At 44.9% G+C, this 21,120-nt stretch overlaps 1 protein-coding gene across 1 annotated transcript in view; it reads left to right on the plus strand.

Annotated features, from left to right (window-relative positions):
- The window catches only part of LOC128740234 (voltage-dependent calcium channel subunit alpha-2/delta-4), a 106,517-nt gene extending 85,617 nt beyond the window's left edge, over window positions 1-20,900 (plus strand). Inside the window, exons 4-20 of the mRNA XM_053835767.1 lie at window positions 3,887-4,124; window positions 4,199-4,431; window positions 4,496-4,660; window positions 4,724-4,840; window positions 4,900-5,092; window positions 5,154-5,677; window positions 5,736-5,833; window positions 5,891-6,006; window positions 6,064-6,269; window positions 6,346-6,554; window positions 14,018-14,020; window positions 14,088-14,192; window positions 14,256-14,369; window positions 14,428-14,575; window positions 14,642-15,262; window positions 15,316-15,472; window positions 20,716-20,900. Coding sequence (XP_053691742.1) covers window positions 3,887-4,124; window positions 4,199-4,431; window positions 4,496-4,660; window positions 4,724-4,840; window positions 4,900-5,092; window positions 5,154-5,677; window positions 5,736-5,833; window positions 5,891-6,006; window positions 6,064-6,269; window positions 6,346-6,554; window positions 14,018-14,020; window positions 14,088-14,192; window positions 14,256-14,369; window positions 14,428-14,575; window positions 14,642-15,262; window positions 15,316-15,472; window positions 20,716-20,900 — 3,432 coding nt within the window. The remainder of the gene's footprint in view (window positions 1-3,886; window positions 4,125-4,198; window positions 4,432-4,495; window positions 4,661-4,723; window positions 4,841-4,899; window positions 5,093-5,153; window positions 5,678-5,735; window positions 5,834-5,890; window positions 6,007-6,063; window positions 6,270-6,345; window positions 6,555-14,017; window positions 14,021-14,087; window positions 14,193-14,255; window positions 14,370-14,427; window positions 14,576-14,641; window positions 15,263-15,315; window positions 15,473-20,715) is intronic.
- Window positions 20,901-21,120: the final 220 nt, after the last annotated feature.

A 21,120-nucleotide genomic window follows, 5' to 3' on the forward strand; every position in this document is an offset into this window, starting at 1 on the left:
AACAGATAGTTTTTTACGTATCTTAGTATCTTACGTATCTTACCATCACTAGGTAATGGTTCGAATCAATGATAGCGCTCCGATAGGTTCTAATGTCGAAAATATCTGAAAAGAGCCGACCATCCGTTGTCCGACCGACCGACCGTGGTTGACTTGTGGTTCCGTCTGGTTGGGTGATCTCCAGGTATACCGATGATGGAGGTTATGCCAGAAAAAGGGACTACGTATAGTCATGTTCTTGGATGCGGCAAAGTCGACAAGTCTTAGGCCGTTTTCGTTCGTTTGCGGGTAAGCGCTGAATCCAATCAAAGCTCCAATCACCGGTTTAAATTCCTCGTCCTGACCAACCTGATCGTTATAGTCTCCGATGACGATTTTGCAATCATGTCTTGGGCAGCGGTCGTATTGGCGCTTCAGCTGAGCGTAAAGTCCGTGTTTGACATCATCGGTACTTCCGAGGTGAGGGTTGCACTTATATCGGCCCTTAATTCTGAATTAGCGTATTCGAGAGGCGATAGGCCATCACCCAATCGCCCGCTTCTGCATCTCGCACATCATTCAAAAGCTGTGCTACGCTCGTGTGTATTGCCGCAGCTCTGGTAGATGGTGTGACCATCCTTATACGTACGTACCATCGAGTATACCTCCTTGCGGCTCTATTCAAAAACCACTTGGGTACTTCCGAGGAAATTTAGAGACCACCAGTTCCATGTTCCTAATTTCCAATCATTACTCCGTTTTCACCGCCTGGATCTTGGCCGATTGTTCCGAAGCGAGTTATTACTTTCGTCAATCGTTGTTGTGGTTTTTCAGTGATTCAGGCTTGCAAGGTCCGGAACCAACCCCACAGTATCCCCAGCTAGCACCAACTCGTATAATCAATGTACGAAAATTATCGTAAATATCTCTTAACGAATTCGAAATCGTAATTAAAGCTTGATAAAGTGGGACCAAGTTGATTTTCTATCGTATATAATGATAATAACTGACACACATATGATTTTCAGCAAAAAATCGTATAGCATTACGAAGCGAGTCGCACTTAATCGGGCATTATCGTATATAAATACTTATACAGTCGTAACGCTTATAAATATACCTAATCACGCATATCGCCCCAAAATAGTACGGATATGCCAATTTTGCGCATCAAATACGATTTATTAGCATGTATATCTGTACGTAATGCTGATTTTTATCTTTTATCTTGTCTTTTTGTATATAAAAATGGATTTCTGTCTGTCTGTCTGTATGTCGGGATGTTCCTTATAGAATCAAAAACTACTGAACCAATCTGCGTGAAAATTTGCATGTAGGGGTTTTTGGGGCCAGGAAAGGTTTTAGTGATGGTTAGAGACCCCTCCTCCCACTAAGAGGGGGGGGGGGGCTCCCGTACAAATGAAATACAAATTTCCTCATAATTCGAGAACTAATCAAGCAAATGGAACCAAATTTGGCATGTGGGTGCTTTGGAGATAAACATTTTTTCTATGACGAATTGGGACCCTTCCCCACTTTAGGAAGGGGGGCTCCTATACAAATGAAATACAAATTTCCTCATAACTCGAGAATTAATCAAGCAAATGGAACCAAATTTGGCATGTGGGGGGTTTTGGTGGCAGGAATTTTTTTAATGATGGTTTGAGACCCCTCACCCCTGTGGTAGGGGGATCAGGACTCTCATACAAATAAAACAGCAATTTTTGCGTAACTCAAAAACTAATCGAACTCGAGAAATTTTAGACTCTTTCATAAAACATTAATCAATAACAAGACCACCAAAAACTATCAATAGCAACATTAGACAGCCAGCGACCTGCCGTCGAAAGCGCCGGCCACTGCGGGGAGCAGGCCCCCGTAGAGATCACCTCTGACTAGGTTTATTTATTTTCCTAGATCTACTGACCCCTATTACTTTCCTTCAGTTGGGTCACCCCTGCAAAATGGTACTTTCTACGAAAAGATTTTTCGTGAAATGGTACATCCCGCGTAAGGTTTTTCGCGAAATGGTATTCTGCGAAACTCTATATTCCGCGTTATGGCCAACTGAGAATTGGTGTTCCGCAAAATGGAATTCGGCGAAATGGTTTGTAATGATGGCGAATATTTAAATGCTATCCGCTTTATTTTATCAGGCTAAGCAATGGGGGGAGTTGTTTTCGACTTTACTGTGAGGAAAATTCGTATATTGAAACACCCATGAACTCCCCAGAAACTTGCAAAACTCAAGATTGTGGCAAAGGTCATCGAGATTCACGATTTATGTACAACACAGTTTAATTTGTGGCAATACGAAGTTTGCCGGGTGCTAGTTTAAAAAAAAATTCAATTTTTGTTTAAAGTCCGATTTCATGTCTAATTCCAAGTAAAACTTCAAGTTCAGATTACTCTAAATTCAAGTTTAATTGCAAATTCAATTTCCAGTTTAATATGAGGTAAAGCTTCTAGCCCAAATTAGTCCAAATTTAAGTCAAATTTGTCCAATTTCAACTTTAATCCAACTCTAGTCCAAAGCTTTCAATCTAATCGCCCGGTATCTTTACGATAAGTAATCATAAATTTATTCTAAAACATTCTTCTGAAAGATCGAGTGTCGCACTTCCTGTTTATGTCTGGCACGCTAGTGGTTATGATTATTGGTTTGGATTGGATATGATATAAAATAATATTTGGTTAATGCAAAACATTTTATTGTTGTGCCGCCGTGTTTTTCAAGGTTTGCATAATCACAAAACTTGTATATATACGCTGAATAGAAAACAATTGGTAAAGTTTTTCTTAGCTTATTGGTTTAGCACGTATTCTGAAACTTTGTCATTCCATTTGCAACATAAATATATACCAGAAAATGGTTATTTCGAATGCATCACCCAGCCATTTGAAATTCTTCCTTTCTAGCTCGATACATGTTGTCCCGCACATATACCTCCTACACATGGATTTGTGAAGGAAACTGTGAACAACGGCTCGTGGCAAAGATTTTCTGGTACCTACACTTTTATGTCGCACCGGAAAGCCAAAGCAAAAATACGATAATAGCAATTCCGCTCACGTTATCTGGTTGGAAGGAAAAGTTAAAGTGGAGTTTATAAGCGATTATTGAATTTGTTGAGAATTATGTTAAATCTGAAGCAATATAACAATCTATGGACGGTACAATGCAGTGATAATATAGACTCCGGGAAAATGCATGTAAAACTAACTTGAATTTAATTATCTATGAGAGCTGTTTCAAGAAGAATTTGAGTTGTGCTAACTGATTCTCAAGCATTTGCTCAGCACTTTGCACTTTATTTAATTATGTTTTCACAGTATTTTGCAATTTGAAAATACCATCAAAATACTAAATAGATGGGTCATAAATTATTGTACTTGAGATACTTGAAAAGAATCTTCACATAAGTTTACTACACCGTTTCGAGAAATCTGGTTGAATAAAGTGAAAAGCTAGGAACATCCCATGTCACATTGAGTGAGACAAACTGGGTTCGCCAATTCTGAAACTGCAAAGCTACACAGTAAACCGACGAACTAGCGATAGCTCAGTCGAGTTATTCTTGAGTGGTCTGCTATTATATCCAGCATGATTTTTTTCCTCCGCACAGAAAACTCTGATACTGCCACCGGTCATAGTTGCAAATGGTTTTCCTTTCAACGCCATGATATGTTTGCCTGTTGAAATATATAAATCATCGGAAGGAAATACAAAAGCGACGGCACGAGGCCGAAGAAAAGAATCTCCACTAGGCTGCTTTGAAGCTGCAAATGGATTAGCCAAACTAACTGCGATTTTTCTCGTTCTCTTCGTTTTTCTCTGCTTTTCTATATTGATTTTCACATTGCATTTCACGCCGGCAATGACACATCCACCATTGAATCCTCACAGCGAATAATGGATTCTGCTGAACAGGCGGCTCTTTCCGAGTCGGACCCGGAGTCTGGTGCAGCCAAAAGCCATGGAGGAGCTTTTTACGATGCCAGGCGAATCAACGAGTACCAATCGGACGGACGGCTGGCGGAAGGCTCCCGACAGATGTTGCTAAGGCACATGCGACGCTTTGAGGGCTATCCGGTCAATATCAGTCTCAGTTCGGTGCTGGTACCGGGGGGAGTGGAGCTGGAAGGTATTTGCGTGATGGCTTTGAATGGATGAGTTAAACTTTTGTTACACAGACGCTTTTTTATTTATGTTTTTCAGACTCCGAAACAAGGGCGGCAATAAAGTGGTCTTCACATTTGGATCCACTGTTTGCGAATAACATCGAACGAGATTCGGCTCTTTCTTGGCAATATTTTGGATCAAGTACTGGATTTTTACGAAGGTTTCCAGGAACGGCATGGCCACCGGAAACTTCCTACGGAAGTAAGGAGATCAGTGACTTTCGGACGGAAGATTGGTTTATTCAGGCTGCCTCTTCGCCAAAGGATGTGGTATGTGCAAGGGTGTTGGAAATAATAACAATGTGTTGTCTAAATGTTTTTAATTTTTAAACAGATTATTCTTCTGGATTCTTCCGGCTCAATGAGCGGTAAGGAATATCAGTTGGCGATGGCAACGGCAGCCGCTATCATGGATACCTTGGGAGATGATGATTTCTTCAATTTAATATCATTTTCCGAACAAGCAAAGGTTATTGTACCGTGTTTTCAAGACAAAATGGTAAGTTTGTTGAAGCGTACAATTATTTTGCTTGCACAATTTCGAATTCACCGTTTTCTATAGGTTCGTGCAACTCCGGACAATGTTAAAGAAGTTAAAACGGCCATTCAGACAGTGGAATGTGAGAATACCGCAAATTTTTCTGCTGCTTTGGAAAGTGCGTTTGAATTACTTCGAAGGGTAAGTGTGAGTGGTGCGCGTTTCTTATTATTGATTCTAAGTAAGCTGTCTTTCCATAGTATAATCAAAGCTCCCAGGGAAGCCAGTGCAATCAGGCTATTATGCTGATCACTGATGGGCCTAGCGATACCTTCTCGGATATCATCAAACATTACAACCACCCACATATGCCGGTTAGAATTTTTACGTACTTGATTGGTACTGACAAGAGCAGCGGACAAAACCTGTATCAAATGGCCTGTGATAACAAAGGTGAGAGCTTTGAGTATTGCTTTGTAACTGCACTAAACTACAGTTTGTCATCGCTTTACAGGATTCTACGTCCAAATAAACAGTGTTGAGGAAGCAAAACGCAAAGTGGTTGAGTACGCTCTGGTGATGGCTCGTCCAATGGTTCTTTACCAGGCGGATCACCCGATCCACTGGAGCCCGGTATTTACCGGAGGTCGCAGCGGTATCCTAGGCCGTGAGAGTGAGAATCGTCGTAAGCTTGTGACTACGGTGTCGACGCCGGTGTTCGACCGTCGCAACCATACTACCCGGGCGGCGAATTTGTTGGGAGTGGTTGGTACTGACGTTCCTATCGAAGAAATCCAGAAAATGATTCCGCAACATAAACTTGGTGTCAACGGATATTCCTTCATAGTGGATAATAACGGCCGTGTTTTGTATCATCCGGATTTGCGACCGTTGAGTGATAACGGACAGTATAGTACCAGCTTGAAGCATAAATATAACTCAGTTGATCTGACGGAAGTAGAGCTGCCAGAAATAGACAACCCAAATAATGGGCTTAGTGATCGGCATGAGCATAGGTATACGAATATGCTTCAAGAAGTAAGTAGGTTCAATATTAAGGGGTTTTCAAAGCTTAGTAACCGATATTTTTCTTTAGCTTCGCAATGAGATGGTTCTTCAGAAGGAAGGGGAGAATGAACTGACCGTTTTAACTCACATGGACGGCATGCGACGGGTTACTTTGAGGCCTCAGAAGTAAGTTCAACCCAGTATGACCACAGAACATTTGCTGAGCTTGTATGATTTTTCCAGATATTTTTACGGGCCGATAGAGGGAACTCCGTTCTCTTTGGGAATTGCCTTACCAGATAACTATGGTATTCATGAGCTTAACGCTCAACAGGAGATTCGGCATTCCCATACCAATGGTGCGATTAGTTGTTTTATTAGACTACATTAACCTCAACATACCATTTTGCTTGCAGTTACCGAACACTTACAGGGTAACAATTGGAAAGTCCATCCAGACTGGGTATATTGTGAGTACAACAGTCTGAAGGACGTTGAAAGCAATGGCGAGAGTACGATGGAATCCACCTATCGGGATAAGGACGAAAATTTCGATACTCCCGAGGAACAAGTGTTGCACTTCTTGGCCCGTGTTGGAAGGCCCGGCTGGAAGTGGATGTCGGTAAGCCGTTTTAACCTATGTTCAATTTAATCTGTATAATAAGAGTGAAATTACATGTTACTTTCTGTAATGATAGGTTCGTCCCCGATCACCTCAGCCGCATCATGGACACGGTGGTATTCCGGTTGGGCATTTTGCCCAACACCATTTCAATTCACAGGGTTCACGAAAAGCCGAACCGTACTACTGTGATCGTACTCTCGTCCAAAGCTTAGTTCGTGATGCTATTGTGACGGATGGTTTGGACCGAGCGCCAACTCATCCGGCTAGGAAGGAGGATCGCAGGTAGGTTCTTCTAGCTTTGATTTTATTTAGTTTTTGTTTTGGTATGAAGCTCTCGGTCGGCCAGCGGACGAGACCATCGTCAAAGTCTAAGCCAAAAATATATTTGCTTAATTCTAACATTAAATACTTATAATTTTAAGGAAGTTGAGCAATACCAAAGACCAACAGGCCATTACCATTCACACCTCTCACGCAGAGGACTCGGGGTCAAATTCCAACCCCACAAAATTCACAAATAACCCACTTTGTCAAGGTGTCTTCAATGGTCTGGTCCATTGGTACATATCCAACGAGGCTTACTATGAAGTTGATTTCTTTCGGATTTTCTGCTAGACTCTATCAGTGTCACGCGTCATGGCTTCCAATTGTTTCTATCGTTCTGAAATCTATGTTACCATATGCATTAAATATGTATTTAATACGGTATATTACTCCCATTAATCAAAGGTCAGGTAATTATTGGTTTATCGTCGTCGTCGTTACCAGTATAGTGGCTCGTGGGCCACTCGTCGACAATATCCCAGCCATCTTAGAAGTCGCAACTCACTTTCTACCGGTCGAAACTGGCCCAAGCAGCACACTTTTCGCAATTATGGTTGCAGAAACTTATTGATGGCTGAAATTAGTCATAAATCGGTTGTTATAACTGGCTTATAACAGCTGTGCTTGTAGGGGGTCGAGCTGTCTTGCACGTTGAGTCCCTCTGTGCCTGGTGCCCGAAGGGTTGTTCAAAATAATCGTTTTCGTCGCATTGTCGTCCGGCATCCTTACGAAGCGCCGGCCCAACCAAAGCCTTCCAACTTTCGTCCGGTAAAGGTCGTCCGAGGCACTTTTCGCTCGAACGCGGCAGGGGCGCGTATGTTCTCCGTGAGCAGCGTCACAGCTTCAAGTCTGTAAAAAACTGCCGGTCTAATGAGGGTTTTGTACATTATCAGCTTCGTCAGTTTGATCGTAATGTTTTGCAAAGAGTAAAGCAGGCCTGATTTCTCGCTTGAATGGTCTCGAACAACTGTATCGCATGCTGCTTTGAAATCAATAGAGATGTGGTCCGTGAGCACATTGTACTTCTGATGTTTTATACGATATATCGAACCGTAAAAATTTGATTCGCAGTGATGCGAGACCTCACGAAACCAACCTGATAATTTCTTCCGAATCTCTGCGGTACCGATGACAGCCGGCGTAACAGGATCTGGGAAAAGAGAGTAACTGCTTCTCCTTCCAAATCTTGGAAATGCCAGCGTTTCTCGGGCATGTTTGTAGGGCTCCACCAATAGGTGTTCCTTACTGGCGGCTTTGTTAGTATTCAGTAACTCGATTTCTCGTTTGACATGCTGGAGATCCGGTGACATTACTATCTTTCATTGGCATTCCTTGGCGAACTCTGTTCCCCTTTTAACGCTTTTCATTCCTTAGACTCGTGTCAACTAGGTCCTTGCTCGTCGGTATTTGGTTGAGTTCTCCCTACCCAAGTAGCCCACTTTAGGTCCATTTAGTTAAAGCAACCGAATTACGACTGACATTAGTCATAATTCGGTTGCCACAACTACTTTGTAACAACCGTGCTAGTAGGGTAGTGGTAGTGCTCTAATAATACTTCCATGCCATTTTTTCACTCTCCACCGCTTGTTGGTATTCCCCGTCAAACAACCAATCATTTCGTATACTCTGGCACTTATCATTTAGTACCGCGGCGGGGCCTCTCTGATGAAACACCTAACTCATCGGAAGAAGGCAGTACCTCATTCAGTATTCGCGCGTAGTTCTTGGTAGATTGCGGGTTATCTTGCTGCCTAAAGGCCCCGATCACTCCTCTATACATTGCTTCTCTAATGACCTGAGCGTTCATATCTTTGATAAAATTCTTGATGTCTCGTTGCGAATAGCTATCGTATGTTATCTCCAGTTGCGAGTTGAATGCTTCCTTCTCATCGTCGCCGGGTTTACAGCCAGACGTGCTAGACGTTCGGCCCCTCTGTTAATGGTACGGTGGGGTTCTTGAAGAAAACAGATTCCACTGTAGGATCGTTTCTCTCGTTTCGATGCCCGTTCGCCAGATCACACTTTTAATAACGATATTGAATAACATACAGGACAGTCCATCTCCTTGCCGCAATGTTCTACGCGATTCGAAGGGACTCGAGCGATCACTGATTCCAGGGTAGCTTTAATCAGCCGCGTCAATTTGTCTGGAAATCCGTTCTCGTGCATTATCTGCCGAACAGCTGTTCGCCCTCGACTGTATTGTACGCTGCCCTGAACGCCACAGGAATAGGATATAAGGGCCGCGCAGTTGGCTTCAAGGTACGATGCTGGCTTAACAAACCAGCCGTTGTATGTTCAAATCTCAAATCAATATCAAATATTTTAATGCAGTTCTGAGTAAGTCTTCATAGACAACAACTTCACGGTACCGAGTAGGATTTGCAAAGTGCCAACTTGCGCCTACCTACTAAAAACTCTCTTGCTCCCCGTTTCCTGAACCCCTCTCGGAACTACCGCTAGGTTTTATTTCAGGAGGGAGCACGTGCATAAGCACTCCCTCGTACCGTAGTTAAGCTATGTCAGGCCCTTCGTTGCAAACGTTCTAGCCGTAGCAACTTCGTCGTCACGTCTGTCACCACCCTGTCGGCGGCGCCCCATGCGCGCTGCTCCGCGCACATTCTCTGCACGATGTTGTCGGCGTTGGTGTTTTCTCCAATGACCGCCAGCATCTCACGCCGGGTGGTTCCGAAACACAGATAGTGAAAAATCACATGCTTCGCCGTTTCTTCGGCTACCGTACATACGGGGCAAAAAGGCGACACAACCCGCCCACGCGTATGTAGATACTTCTTAAAGGATCTATCCCATGATAAAAATTGAGTGTGGTAGAAGTTTACCTCACCGTATCTTCTACCGATCCAGCACGAGATGTTCTGAATCAGCCAATGGGTCCACCTGCCGTGTTCAGCATGGACCCATTCGGCTTGCCACTACCTAATAGAGTCCAGCCTAACCCTGTCCTGGGCACCCCAGACGTTCCTCTGCGTTTGCCTATGATACTCGATGTCCTCACCTAGAAGTATGCATATGGGAATCATGACTGCAATGATCCCGATCGCATCCAACGATATGGTATGATGCCCGCACGCCACTCGTAGCGCCATCCGCCTGAACACTTTGTTCAGACATGCCTGATTGCGCTTACTACTCAAAGCCGGGCCCATGCCGGTGCACAATACCGTAGCAACGATATGGCAACGTTGGCCTTAGGCGTTTCTTATTGCTGCTAAGTCCAACCGCTACTGACGATAAGTCATGACCGCTGTTGACGCCTTAACACAAGCATAATTCACGCTTCTGGTGAAGTTCTGTCGATAAAGACGGGTCAAGTTCTTAAGGACGTTTATGCCCATGGCTCTACTTTGTTAGGATGCATGAGAACATTACGTTGTACTCTCGAAATTTCTGCTCCCATAAAGCCTGCCAAGTACTGCCCTACGCACTCTCTTGCTATTAGGGATAGGCGACAAAATCTGGGAGAGAACCGTGTAGGCAGCGTAACCAGTTGACCAGCGTGATGCCGCACTAATTAAAGCAATCGAGTCGAACGTCATTGTTATAGATGGGACAAACCACCCTTCCATCCATTCCTCCGGTAGTTTTCCATTATCCAGTACCGTTGGTGGTGGTTCTTTGCCATTTTTGAAGAGTTCTGTCGGCAGTCGTTCCTTTCCGTAGTGCCGGATCCTTTTCGGCGTTTCTGCACATACTCGGCTTTGGTGCATATCCTTTACGAGATTGGTTAACCTAACCGTCTCACTAGCCCGGAATAGTAGTTCCAACTCTTCACGATCTCCGTCCTCTATCAGGCGCTTTTTCTTCCGCTGGATCGTGATCAACTCATTCCGCGCTCATCGATATTTGTATACATTCTCCCTCGTGGCAGTGCATTGATAGTTTTTCCGTTTGTTTTCCTTCTTCTTCTTCAGCAGCATAAAGCCGGGGTGGCTCATGCTGTTTCAAGCACTCGTCTCTATTCAACTCGGTCTTGGGCCACTCGTCACCAATTTCCTAGTCGTCTCAGAAGTCGCAAATCGCTTTCGACCTGGTCGAGCCATCGTGCACGTTGGGCTCCCCTGATCCTGGTGCCGGTGGGGTTGTTGAAGAGGACTATTTTCGTCGCATTGTCGTCCTGCATACTTACGACGTGTCCAGCCCACCGTAGCCTGCTAACTTTCGCTAGATGCACGATGGGAGTCTCCCCAAGCAGTGCCTGTAGCTCGTGATTTATACGCCTCCGCCACGCTCCGGTTTCAGTTTGCACTCCGCCAAACATCGTCCTCAGCACTTTCCGCTCGAACACGGTAAGGGCGCGTATGTCCTCCGTGAGCAGCGTCACGGATTTAAGTCCATAAAGAACTACCGGTCTAATAAGAGTTTTGTACATTGTTAGCTTCGTGCGGCGGCGTACGCTTCCTGATCGTATCGTTTTACGAAGGTCAAAGTAGGCCCGATTTCCTGCTTGCGCAGCTGGATCTCCTTACTAGTGTTGTTGTTCGCGGTCACTAGCGATCCAAAATACATGAACTCCTCTACCACTTCTAGTTCGTCGCCGTCAACGGTTACCGTCCGTGGGAGGCGCGCGTTTGTTTTTGAGCGTTGAGCCTCTTCCTTTCATGTATTTGGTCTTCGATGCATTTATTTTTAGCCCAATTCTCCTAGATTCCGCTTTCAGTCTGGCGTAGATTGCCTCCGCCGTCGCAAAGTTCCTGGATATGATATCGAAGTCATCTGCAAAGCCTAGAAGTTGGCTACCCTTGGTAAAAATCGTGCCTTTCGTTACGATGCCCGCTCGTCGGATCACCTCAAGAGCGATGTTGAACAGCATGCATGATAAACCGTCACCTTGTCTTCACCCTCGCCGCGTCTCGTGAGGACTCGAGGGTGTCCCAGAGATACGTACGAAACACATCACTCGATCCAATGTAGCTCTGATCAGTCGCGTCAGTTTGTCCGGAAAACCGTGTCTGTGCATTATCTGCCATAGCTTGTCTCGATCGACTGTATCGTATGCTGCTTTGAAATCAATAAAGATGTGATGCGTGGGCACGTTGTACTCCCGACATTTATGCAAGATCTGTCGGATAGTAAAAATTTGGTCCGTAGTTGCGCGAGCCCCCATGAAACCCGCCAGAAACTTTGCGCTATCAGTGACAACCGGCGTAACAGGATCTGTGAGAGTACCTGGGAGGCGGCGTTTACCACCGTAATACCACAATAGTTGCAGCAGTCTAGCCGATCACCCTTTTTGTAGATGGGACAAACCACTCCTTCCATCCATTCCTCTGGTAGCTTTTCCTCCGCCATGTTTATAAAGCTCTGCCGGTAGGCGGTCCTACTCAGCGGCTTTACTGGTCTTCAGCAGCCCGATTTCTCGTTTGACTTCTTGGAGATCAGGTGCTAGGACATTACTATCTTCCATGGGCGCTCCTAGGTTAATTTCCGTTCCGCCTCCTTCTGCGACTTCGCCATTGAGATGTTCATCGAAGAACTCCTTCCATCTGTCGACCACCTCGCGCTCGTTTGTAATTAGATTCCCTCCCTCGTCCCTACACATGTCAGGTTTCGGTGTGTAGCCCTTCCGAGTTTGGTTCACCTTCTCATAAAACTTGCGCATGTCATTAGCTTGGAATAGTTGCTCTAATTCTTCACGATCTCTGTCCTCCTTTTGGCGCTTTTTTCTCCTCAGGATCGTGGTCAACTGATTCCTAGCTCGTCGGTATTTGGCCAGGTTCTCTCTAGTGGCAATACTTAGATAATTTTTCCAAGCAGTTTTTCCCCTTCCACCGCTTGTTGGCATTCCCCATCAAACCAACCATTTTGTGTACACCGAGGCTCAATACCTAGTGCGGTAGTGGACTCTCCGATGGCCGAGCGTATTCTGCCCCAACCGTCTTCGAGGTTTGAAATATCTTACTCCTCGGAAGAAGGCAGTGCCTCATTCAGTACTCGCGCGTAGTTCTCGGTATCTTATGGGTTATCTACCTGCCTGATGTTCAGCCGAGGAGGGCGGCTTTGACGTGTCCGGTATACGGTGGACAGCATTGAGCGCACATGTACTGCTACTAGGTAATGGTCAGAATCAATATCCGCACCCCAACGGGAGCGTACGTTCGTTAGAGAAAAACCGGCCCTCTATGAGAACGTGGTCAATTTGGTTCATTGTACATTGGTCAGGTGATCTCCAGGTGGCTTTGTGGATATCGTTCCGCAGAAAAAAGGTGCTTCGGATCTTTTGTTTTCCTCTCTACTGCTTGTTGACATTCTCTGTTAAACCAATCATTTCATCCACTCAAGGTTTCTTCACCTAGCACCACGGCCGAGCGTACCCTGCTCCATCCGTATTCGAGAATTGAATCACCTAGTTCCAGAGAGAAGGTAGAGTTTCATTCAGTACGCGCGCGTGGTCTTGTCGGGGTTGTCTCATTGCCGAATGTTAAGAGATGGAGGAGGGCTTCATTGCGAGGCATAAACCGTCGATAGTTTTGAGCGCACATGTACTGTTACTAGATGATCCGTATCCTGCAGGCTCGCGTACGTTGGTGACGTTCGATAAAAACCAGCCATCGATGAAAATATGGCCGATGTGGCTCAATGTTCTTTAGTCAGGTGATCTCCACGTGGCTTTGTGGAGATCTTTGCGGGAAAAGAAAGTGTTTCTGATCATCAGGCCTCGAGAAGCTGCAAAGGTAATGCATCGCTGGATCTTATCGTTCATGTTGGTGTGCAGGCTATTGGGTCCGGTCACCGGTCTATGCATTGCTACCCTGTCGATCTGGGCGTTCATATACCCGATGACGATCTTCATGTCTCGTGGCGAGCATCTGTTGTACGCTTCCTCCAATTGCGCACAGAACCTTTCCTTTTCGTCGTTTCCAGCTCGTTGGTCGCTCCATCGCTCTGGTAAAATTGGGTCTTACTATCATGGATCCTGCACACATTCTCGTCTTTGCGACAGGTCTCCTGCAGTGCCACGATGCCGAGAAAACTTGCTCACACTTATTCGGCACACGACTGAGAGCTTCATTTATTGTTTAAAATTTGTTTTCAAATATTCTGCCATACTTTTTTCACACATTCCGCTGAGATTTATTCTTCCTAGCAGCACACCAATAAATCTAAAACCACTAATTATGCACCTCTTCATCGTTGCACCATTTGTCTGTATCTATTTTTTATTCCTTTACTATTAAATTTAACCGTTCCTAATTACTAGTCCAATCGCCACACTGATGGCATTATTGCACAGGTAAAACAATAAAATGGGTATAATCCTTTTTTCCCTGCGTTGGTTTTTTTTTGCGTTAAAAATGCACATTTAAATAACAGTAAGTATTTCTGCTTGACGTGTTCGAAGTGAACACAAATTCTTAAAGAAAGTGATTTTGGAAGTTCAAAATGATATTATAAAATTTCAGCAGGTTTTGGTTAAGTCCATCGATACGATTCTTATTTAACCTATTGCCATAATTTTCTATCATATTGTAGACAAGGATTTTCCATGTTCGAAGTGAAGACCACTTTTGTTGCTACTCGTTCTGGACTTCTGCGTTGGTTTGATCACATTCCACATCCTGAAAATGCACCAGAAGCGTAAGAGAAATTTTAAATCCGTAGAGTAATAATCTACTCACACTAAAAATTGTTTTCCTGCAGGCATTTCAGTGAATCTAATTCTCGATCAATGGATATGAGTTGGTACAAGAGAGCAGTTGATCATCACTCGATCGAACCGGATGGGTTTGTTTTCAGCGTTCCGTTTGATTCCGGGTATGATTGAAGTGTAAAAATGTTTAATCGTAAATGGTAATTTTTCTGTATTAAACAGCTACTCCGGAAAAAACAGTTCGACTTTAGTCACCGCTACGCATGCTCTTTTCATAGACCATCGAGGCCACAAGGCTCCAGCGGCTGTAGTCGGTCTTCAGTTCCAACATGAATCTTTAGCGAAACACTTCATCAATATTACTTCTGCTGTAAGTTGTTACTTCTGCTGTATAATATTTGAAACTGTTCTATAGCTAACTTTAACTCATTTTTAGTGCACTGGATCTACATCCTGTAAGAAGACCTGTGCTTCAGATGAACTGGATTGTTACCTACTTGACGATAATGGTTTTGTTATTTTGTCCGAACGTAATGAGCACACCGGAAAATTCTTCGGTCAAATCGACGGTACTATCATGGATTCACTAGTTCAGGATAGAATCTACCGACGGATTGGGTTGATGGATTATCAGGGCATTTGCTCCGATCGGGACAACCCCTACACCGCCGCAGGTGAAGTTCCGAAACCGGTACGGCCTATGTCTTGGTTGTTGAAATACATTGTTACTTTTGCCACATACTGGTTGTCGGTTTTACCGATCCCGGTGGCTTCCTGGCATCAGAGCAATAGTTACTATGACACCGAAAATGATTTCGAAGAGGATGCGTACGAGTATGAGAGCAACTACGAAATGCCACCGGAACATACGGCTCACGATTTCACTACACCGGATTACGAAATACATTCAACAACCGCTCCTCAAAGATCGCTGACCACATCCGGACCGCGTGTGATTCCAGATCCAGCACATGCACGACCGTGTGATCTGAAGACCGATCTGTATGTATTGCAACCGGATCGGTTGAACTCCAGCGGGCAGAACAATCCACTGAAGGTAATTTAAGTTCTTCTCTAAGCAGGATAATGTTAAAGATTGTGAACTTGCAGGGAAAGCTTACCAATTGCCATTCTTCTGGATGTGAACGGCCATTCAGTGTACAGAAGATTCCACACAGTAATCTAATCTTGCTGGTTGTAGATGTGCTATGTCCATGCGGGTCAAAACAGTTGGACATCGAGCCTCAAGAAGTGCACGGCGGAGCAGGTGAGTTTTCAATGGTATCTGCGAAGAAGTTTTTTTTGTATCCCAGAAAAGCATTGGCTTTCAAGGCGACAGTCTTGATTATCGTCTTTTGTGGCAGGCCTCGACTGCTGTCACAGTTTACGAACTGCTCATATCCATTGATGGAGTTGAGCTAGATAGTTGTAATCCTGTGCCCCTACATGGTTAATAATACCAACGACCTTTTTGGGTATTAGGTTCCATACTTAATATAGAGTAAGAAGAAAATTGCCTTGCAATTACAGAGCAGATGCGTGGATCTTTCAAAGTCAGAGTTACAAAACCCTGTGTTTACAACCCTGTGTTTGATTCCAGCGGGATACTATTTCTAGCTTTACTCATGTCAGTAATTTGCCTTTCGCGGCACATGTGGAGGTTCCCAGAAACGGTTCAGGGTCAATAAATTGCTAAGCCGATCCTTATCTTGCTGAGTTTGCAGCTAATTCATTGGCCCCGATTCTGCAGAGACTGGGCACCCAAGGTAATTAGACTTTGATTGGTGGGAGGCTTCTCAATGCTCCACTGACTCCCAAACTAATTTGCACACGCAGTGCAGGTTGGCTCTCCGTGAAGATATCGTATACTTCTGCTTGAAAACCGGTAGACCATTTTCCTAATGAGATAGTTTTCCTGATACCGTTTCGTAGACTCCGGAGCCTGTGCAGATGAAGATCGGGCCTTCTATTATTCCACATTGACCGATCTATTTTAATTATTTATATGAAACATTTATATTGGGCCTTGCCTCCATATAGTCAGAAACTGAAATTACTAGAGGTGTCAGATTTGTTGAACCCCTCGGTTCTTAAATCAACGCTTCATTTCTAACTGTCCATCTGGCAACAATTCTTTTTAGACATTATTACTTCCGCTGTAACGAATCACTGAATATATTTTCATTCTTTCTTGTACTAAGCTAGTAATCACACGTGTTTATCTTTACTACGTCACTGAGCCACCGTTTCCAGTCCTTTTAGGTTAACCTTCAACAGGTTATGTGCTCAGCATTTGGGGACAGTGAAATCTAGAAAGTTTTAAAGTGCGCGACGCCGATCGATAAAGTGAAGTTTTTCGGAACCCGGTTTGGGAGGCGAAAATAAAAAAGGGATTTTTCGAAGATAGGTGTCGCCCGGCTGAATAATCGGAACTACCGTTCGTGGGCGTTCAAAGTCCAAATGTTCATGATGAAGGAAGGAACGTGGAAGTACATTTCTCCTGGTACAGCTCCTGATCCGGTCACCACGGAATGGACTGAAGGTTACGAGAAGGCCAGAGCAACGATTGCGTTACTGGTAGAAGGTGGCCAGCACAGTCTCATCATGATGAAAACCACGTGGGAAGCGCTGAAAACGCACCATCACATAGCAACCCTGACGGGAAAAGTTGCGTTGCTAAAGGATATATGTAACACTAACTTCCGGGAAGGCCAAAACATGGAGGAATTCATTTACGGGATGGAGGAGCTCTATTCTCGTCTTAAAAATGCGGCGGAAAACTCTCGGAATACATGCAAGTCGCCATGATTCTACGCAGTCTCCCTAAGGCCTTCGACGCCCTCACCACCGCGCTGGAGAGTCGGTGCTGCTGTGTGTTTCTTTTGCCAAAAACCAGGACACAAAAAGCGTTACTGCAAGGAGTTTCTGGCGCAAAAGAACGGCGGAGGAAGTGGCGAGAAAAAGAGAATAAGTCGAAACAGGAACAAAAAGTGAAACAAGTGCGCGAAAACGACTCAATGTCGTTCACGTTTGTGGTGCGGCAAAATATGAATGCAAATCGATCTCGAACGTGGCTGATCGACTCTGGGGCGACGTCACATATGTGCAATGACAGTAGTGCGTTTCTCCGAATGGAGTCTGGTTCTCGTGCAAGTGTAATTGTTGCAGACGGTACCGAAAATCGCGTTGACGGCGCCGGAGACTGTTTGATCGATTGTGTTGCTGACAATGGTAAAACCGTTCAGTTAACATTGAATGGTGTACTGTACGTCCCTTCCCTGGACGGAAATATGATTTCGGTCAATAAGCTTGCATCGAAAGGTGTGCGGGCAGAATTCTGTGAATCCGGCTGTAAACTGGTGAACGGGAAAACAGTGCTCGCCGTTGGTGACAGGAAAAACGATATGTACTTTGTGCGATACGCAAACGACCGTTTGTTGCAGGTGAAAACGCGAGAGCATACGAAGGATTGTCAACACACATGGCATCGCCGCCTCGGCCACAGGAGTGCTGGACGAGATAAAGCGCAAGGGTTTGGCTACAGGTATGAAGGTGACGGATTGTGGCATTCGCTGGACCTGCGAGTATTGCATCCAGAGCAAAATGGCTCGTCCTTCATTTTTGAAAGTTGCCGAAAAGACCTCATCGAAAGTCCTGCACACACGGATGTTTGCGGACCTATGGATGTGACTCCAGGGGGTTGCCGCTATTACATGTCTATGATTGACGACCATAGCCGATACACTTTTATCTATTTTCTGAAGGAAAAGTCGGATGTGGAACAACGTATCCGGGAGTACGTCAGAATGGTGGAGAACCAATTTGCCCGAAAACCGCGGGTTATCCGCTCCGATCGAGGAGGCGAGTATTCCAGCAATGCACTTCGACGTTTCTATGCGGAAGAGGGCATCAAGGCGGAATACACAGCAGCCTACTCTCCACAACAAAATGGCATTTCTGAACGAAAAAATCGGTCCCTGGGCGACATGGGCCGATGCATGCTGTTGGATGCTGCTATGCCGAATCGATTTTGGGCCGAAGCAATCAATACTGCCTGTTACTTACAAAACCGCTTGCCTTCAACAGCAGTAGGATGCACACCTTTCGAGATCTGCTTCGGGAGGCAGCCCGATCGAAATCATCTTCGACTATTCGGGTGCAGTGCATATGTTTTGGTTCCAGCATTGAGGCGCAAGAAGCTGGGCAAAAAACCCATAAAAATGACATTTGTTGGCTATTCAGGAGAGCATCGTGATAAGCCGAGATGTTAGGTTCTTGGAGATCGAAAACGGGTCGATCGGTGACGAGACGCACTGGCAGGATGCAGCTGAACATTCAACGTCAGCCGAAAGTGAAATGGAATTGACACTAACCGAGCCTCCGAAAGCGACTATTGAACAAAATGTATTGGAAAATGATTCCGAGGACGAGGAATTCCATGGCTGGGACGACGACGACGTTGCTTGGTTATAAAGATTTCGACTCGACGGTGACGATGCTCATAGCGCTTCGGAACATTATAGCCAACTGGATCCAGTGGTAGAAGAAGAAACAGAAATACCACAGCATCTGCGACGTTCTCAGAGAACCACAGCTGGAGTGCCACCGGTGAGATACATAGAAGAAGCCAACATGGTTCTCCGAACCCAAAACTTTTCATGAAGCTATTTCCAGTCCACAGTCCGCCAAGTGTAAATTAGCAATGGATGACGAGATGCTGTCGCACCAGGAAAACTGCACTTGGGAGCTAGTAGAGTTGCCTCCGAACAAGAAATTAATTGGAAGCAAATGGGTTTACAAATGCAAAAGCGACCAGAACGGCAACCTCGTGCGTTATAAGGTCCAGTTTGTGGCGCAAGGGTTTTGCCAAAGATTTGGGACAGAATACGACCAGGTCTTCGCTCTCGTAGTGCAACAGGTAACATTTCGAACGATGTTGACTATTGCAAGTAGGAGAAAGATGATGGCCAAGCAAATCGACATCAAAACCGCTTACCTTCACGGGCGACTTGAGGAGGAGCTTTATATGCGGCAACCGCCGGGCTATGAGAGCAAAGATCGGAAATTAGTTTGCCAGTTGAAGCGCAGCTTGTACGGGCTGAAACAGGCTGCTCACGTTTGGAACAAGCGATTTGACGAGGTCCTGAAGCTGATGGGATATTGTCAATCGAAGGCGGATCCTTGCCTCTACATCAAGGAGGAAACGGAAAGATATATTTTTATACTCACCTACGTCGATGACGTCATTTTTATCTGTGCTACGGAGAACGAATTCGATTAGGTTGTTCGAATCCTGAGCAGTAAATTCAAGATCACTGTTACGGGTGACTTATCCTTCTTTCTCGGCATCCAAATTCGAGCAGTAAATGGACAGTACCGCATCAATCAGAAGGCTTACCTGAATAGTGTCCTGGAGCGTTTCGGAATGCAGGATGCGAAAGAGTCAAAAATCCCGATGGATCCCGGCTTTCTCAAGGCCAAGCGGGTACTGCGTTACCTAAAAGATACCATCGACACGGAGTTCTGTCTGGGCTACGATGACGGGAAACTCGAATGCTACGTAGACGCCGACTGGGCCGGCGAAATCAGTGACCGGAAGTCTAATTCGGGTTATCTCTTCAAGTTCAAGTTCAAGTTCAAGTTCAAGCAAAAGTGTGTAGCGCTCTTCAGTACCGTGGCCGAGTACGTCGCACTAGCGGAGTGCCTACAGCAGGTACAATGGCTCAGGAAGTTGATGCTAGACGTCGGTGAAGCACTGGATTTTCCGATCGTAGTTCAGGACGATAACCAAAGCTGCATCGCGTTGATCATGGGTGCCGTGCGGAGAAGCGAACCAAACACATCGATACGAAGCACAGCTATATTAGGAGATGGTTCGAGAAGGTATTGTCCGTCTCCAGTACTGTCCGACGGAGCATATGCAAGCTGACCTGCACACCAAACCCCTACAAGTAATCAAGCTTCGACAACACCGGGAAGCGATTGGCCTTCGACAATCCAGCGTTGAGGAGGAGTGTTGAACCCCTCGGTTCTTAAAGCAACGCTTCATTTCTAACTGCCCAACTGGCAACAATTCTCTTTAGACATTATTACTTCCGCTGTAACGAATCACTGAATATATTTTTATTCTTTCTTGTACTAAGCTAGTAATCACACGTGTTTATCTTTACTACGTCACTGAGCCCCGTTTCCAGTCCTTTTAGGTTAACCTTCAACAGATTGAACTCTCGAAGTATGCGAAGTTAACCAATTTGGTAACCTTCGAGTATAGATTTATTCCGTTGCAAACGTAGTACGTAAACTGCCTCATCAGCCATATCAGCCATAATCAGCCATAGATAATCAGCCATAGTTATAACTTTTTAGTGGGTAGTTATCTACGAAGCATAGTCGATAAAGGATTAGATTTTTTGGGGATTTCTTGACACATTTTTAGTGCGACCTTATAACCTTCCTTCGTTTTTTTCGCTCCTTTTTATTGGTTCTAACCATTTTTAATCTCTCATTCAGGGGCTTGCGGCATCCGGCGGATGGCCAAGGAGAAAATGCTGAGGAAGCGACCGAATCGTTGCATCAGCTACCATCCGGAGGAGATCGAAATAAAGCAGTGCGGCAAGGCTACCGGTCTGTTCCGAGCATCGATCTACTCGACGATAGCAAGCTTCGTCCTTATATGGATCCTGACCAGTGCGTGATAAAGTTTCCCAGAAGTAATGCTGCTCGGCAACAACTATCGATGCTACTAAAAACCACACACACAGACAACTGCTTACCGCATTCAACTAATAATATTACGATTGGACTAAGCCACAGGTGATTCTAGAACAAGTGTGAATAGCTGTTTGCAGAAAAGGTGATTTTTTACACGGACTATTAATTTAGATATTATAAGTCGCGAGTGGTGAATGATTTGTG

This window comes from Sabethes cyaneus, chromosome 3 (assembly GCF_943734655.1).
Source record: "Sabethes cyaneus chromosome 3, idSabCyanKW18_F2, whole genome shotgun sequence".
Taxonomy (NCBI): Eukaryota; Metazoa; Arthropoda; class Insecta; order Diptera; family Culicidae; genus Sabethes; species Sabethes cyaneus.